The following is a 3,313-nucleotide window of genomic DNA, read 5'->3' as shown; positions in this document are numbered from 1 at the left end:
CTCTAGGGACCCTGGCCCCAGAAACAGCTCTTTGCTGGTGGGGACAGGCGTGGTGCTTGGAAAACAGGCTGCCTTCCTATGCTGGCTTGTATCACCAGGTCTGACGGTCATAGGTGTCCAACTCCAACTTCCACAAAGGTGATCCATCACTTGCTGAAGACAGGCCACAACCAGGACAGAACAGGACTGAACCATCCCAGCCCTAAGCGGGTTTCAGGGTCCATTTCTCCACATGGCCAGCAGAGGGCAGCAGAGGGAAGGCTGGACCCAGGGAGCTGAGGGCAGTCTTACCGGTGGCTTTGATGGCTTCTTACCAGCCTGTGAGTGGGATGGGAAAGTGTGAGGCTCTGTGGTGTCCAGCCTGGGATGCACAGAGGGAACACCCAAAGTGAATGAAAAACTTAGGGTACTGCAACTCCCTACTCCCTCCCAAGTCCTTTGTAGGGGAGGTGACCCTGGTAGGGCAAGGGAACAAACGCCACCCCCAATCCCCAGTCTCAGGACATTTGCTTCTCCCCAGTTAGCCAGAAGGCTGAGTCAGGACAGGAAGCTAGGCAGGCATTCCCCACAAGCTACTGGGTGGGGGGGCTTCCTGCCCGTATCCGTTGCCCACCCAAGAGAAGCCCCTGCCCCCACCCCAGGGGATTGGCCAGCCAGGGCCCTTGTCAGCACCACCAACAGCCTCACCCCCCACATCTACTGTCCTCTCCCCATACCAGAACACCAAGAGGAGCTCCCTGGCAGCCACAGCATCCTCAAGGCCAACCCCCTAGCCGGCCAGGCTGCCACCACCACCACGGAGACTCCAAGTCACCAGTCAGGCCCTGTCACACGCAGGAGCCCCTTTGGCCTGAGATGCACCTTAGCCCACCTGGGTTTCTGGCTGTGGTTCTCTGCTCTCCATACACCTAGATCTCTGGGCGTCAGGGGAGGCACCTTGAGAGGGTGCCACTTGGCAGAGTCTTAGGCAGAAGGAGGATGAGGGCCCCCAGGCCACTCAGGCGGGCTGGAGTCAGAAGCAAGGACCCGTGGCTGGTAGGTACTGTCCAGCAGGTCTGCAGTTCTTTATTGCCACCCTCCCTTCCTGCAAGGCCCCTGGGTTGCCAAACGCCCCTGCACACAGGGGCTCCAGGGTACAGGAAGAGCAGGGCCATGCGCCTGCCTCTCCAGGACTAGAGCACGTTCACTGGGGATGTTCAGGGTGTCCAGGTTTGTCCCCAGGGCCGGCCTCCACCCTTTCAGCTGGCCTTGTTTACAGAGATATGTTCAAGGTGGGGAGGTAGATCCTCTGCTGCCTTTCCTCTCTGAGCAGCCTGAGCAACATGCACCCCACCCGCCCCCCTCCTCCCCCAGCGCCTGCTCCACAGCCCCCCAGCCTGCTCCTCCCTGCTTCCTAGTCTCTGACCCTAGCCTCCGGTTAGCACGACTGACCTGGGGGCCGGATGCCCATGGTTTGGTTTCAACATCAGCCTTCTGCCCACAAACCTCTTGGGAGCTGTGGGAGCTCAGGCCTGGAACCAGCCTTCCAGGTCCTCATAGACCTGGCCACGTGGCAGGTAGGGGTAGCGGGCACAGATGGCACAGAAGCGCTCCTGCCAGTCCTCCAGCAGCCGCACGCGCAGACTGTCACGCCAGGCAAAGAAGCCACGATAGCGGCTCTCGTTCATGCCATTGAGGAAAGCGGCCAGCTCCCGGGCAGACCCGAAGTCGTCCACGTGCACAAAGGCATGAGGAGGTACGAAGGCTTCGTAGGTCGCCCTCGGGGGTCCCAGCACCACAGGCACGGCCCCAGCTGCCAGCGCATTGCGCCAGAACTTCTCAGTGATGTAGTCTCGGTGCTGTGAGTTCTCCAAGGACAGGTAAAAGCGGTAGGGAGCCACAGTGGGCAGCAAACAGTCAGCACACAGTGGACGCCCACTGGCACAGCCAAACACATCCACCTGAAGGTGAGGTGCCAGCTGGCGGTACACCCTCGCACGCTGTTGCCGCCTCTGGAAGTTGCTAACCACCCAGACGGCCATCCTGCTCTTGACTGGCACTGGGGGCGCAGGCCCAGAGCGGGGCTCCAGGCGCCCATAGGGCACAAAAATGTCCGAGTCACGCCGGTAGCTCAGCACCCAGTTGAAGATGCCACGCAGGCGGGCGAGGCCGTGGGTGTTGCTGGGTGACTCCATGGAGGCCCAGATCCAGGGCTGCCCACGTGGCCTCTGTGCCAGGGGTAGGTGGGCCCTCCTGGTCTCCAGCTCCCGGTGGTGGAAGACCACAGCATCAGCACTGGCCAGCAGACTTCGGTCAGTGCTCAGGCGGCAGCGGGACATGCCATAGCGGGTGCAGGTGTCACCCAGCAACTTTGGGGGCTGGTCGGTGAAGGGCCAATGCCAGATGAGGATGGTGACCATGGGCTGGGGCTCTGGCACACCACCTGGGGCTGACCCCAGCAGCCACAGGAGCCAGAGGACCGAGAGCAGGGCCCCTCCAGCAAGGCCCCCCCAGGCCCATAGTCTCCAGGTGGTGCCACGCCCTGCAGGAGGACAAGGAGGAGAGGCTGGCACCCGGCTCAGGACACCTGCAGGCCCCCGCTTTTTACCACCCCTCCTCCCAACCAGGGTCCCCAAGGCAGCTACTCACTGGCATTACTCATTCACAACCTCCCAGAATCAGTCACTGGAGAAACCCGAGGTTCTCAAATCACAGCAGCCACTCTGACAGAGGCACCCTGAAATCACAGCTGTGCCCCTTGCTCAGCCCCTGCCTGGAAGCACTGTGCTTTCATCTGCCCAAGGTGAGGGCAGATGGGGCCTTCCCACTCCTGCCCCGCCCCTGCCCCCGTGGCCTTTGGCATCAACCACTGTCCCCACCCCCACCTCCCTCTCTGCTCCTCTGCTGGGAGTGGGGTTAGCTACAGGAAGCCGGGGCCCCAGCTGCCCCTGATGGTCTCTGGAGAGGCCCAGACCTGACCAGCTGGGCACCAGAAGAGGAGGAGGAGGCCTGCTTGGTCCAGGGAAGGGAAGGCTGCCCGGGTGAGCACCCTGAGCCCCTACCCAGATGGGCACCCCCTACGCCACCCACCGTACAGACCCAGGGCACCCTCATAGAGCAAGTGCACTGCCCCAGTCTGTGGCCCCTCCCTGTGGCATCACCCACTTCCCCTATGCAGCTGGCCGTGGTCTCCCAGACCCTCTGGTGTCACAGATGTGCTGCGCTCAGCTCTTTCCCCAAGGCTGAGGTTTCTGTGGGGCCACCCCACCCCATCTTGTCCCTGCTACCTCTAGGAACTTCCTTGTCCCCAGAATCCAGATCCCCAGAGAGAGAT

At 62.1% G+C, this 3,313-nt stretch overlaps 1 protein-coding gene across 1 annotated transcript; it reads right to left on the bottom strand.

Annotated features, from left to right (window-relative positions):
- Positions 1–301: 301 nt before the first annotated feature.
- FUT7 (fucosyltransferase 7) lies at positions 302–2,747 on the bottom strand. The gene is made up of 3 exons (XM_081281748.1): positions 2,629–2,747; positions 1,432–2,521; positions 302–318 (listed from the first exon to the last, which is right to left on the bottom strand). The coding sequence occupies exons 1-2, from the start codon at positions 2,639–2,641 to the stop codon at positions 1,506–1,508; spliced, it is 1,029 nt and encodes a 342-aa protein (XP_081137874.1). The 5' UTR covers positions 2,642–2,747; the 3' UTR covers positions 302–318; positions 1,432–1,505.
- Positions 2,748–3,313: the final 566 nt, after the last annotated feature.

Source organism: Spermophilus citellus (assembly GCF_964194105.1).
Source record: "Spermophilus citellus genome assembly, chromosome: 2".
Classification (NCBI taxonomy): domain Eukaryota; kingdom Metazoa; phylum Chordata; class Mammalia; order Rodentia; family Sciuridae; genus Spermophilus; species Spermophilus citellus.
The sequence above is the reverse complement of the archived record's forward strand: the minus strand, read 5'-3'. Positions and strand labels throughout refer to the sequence as shown.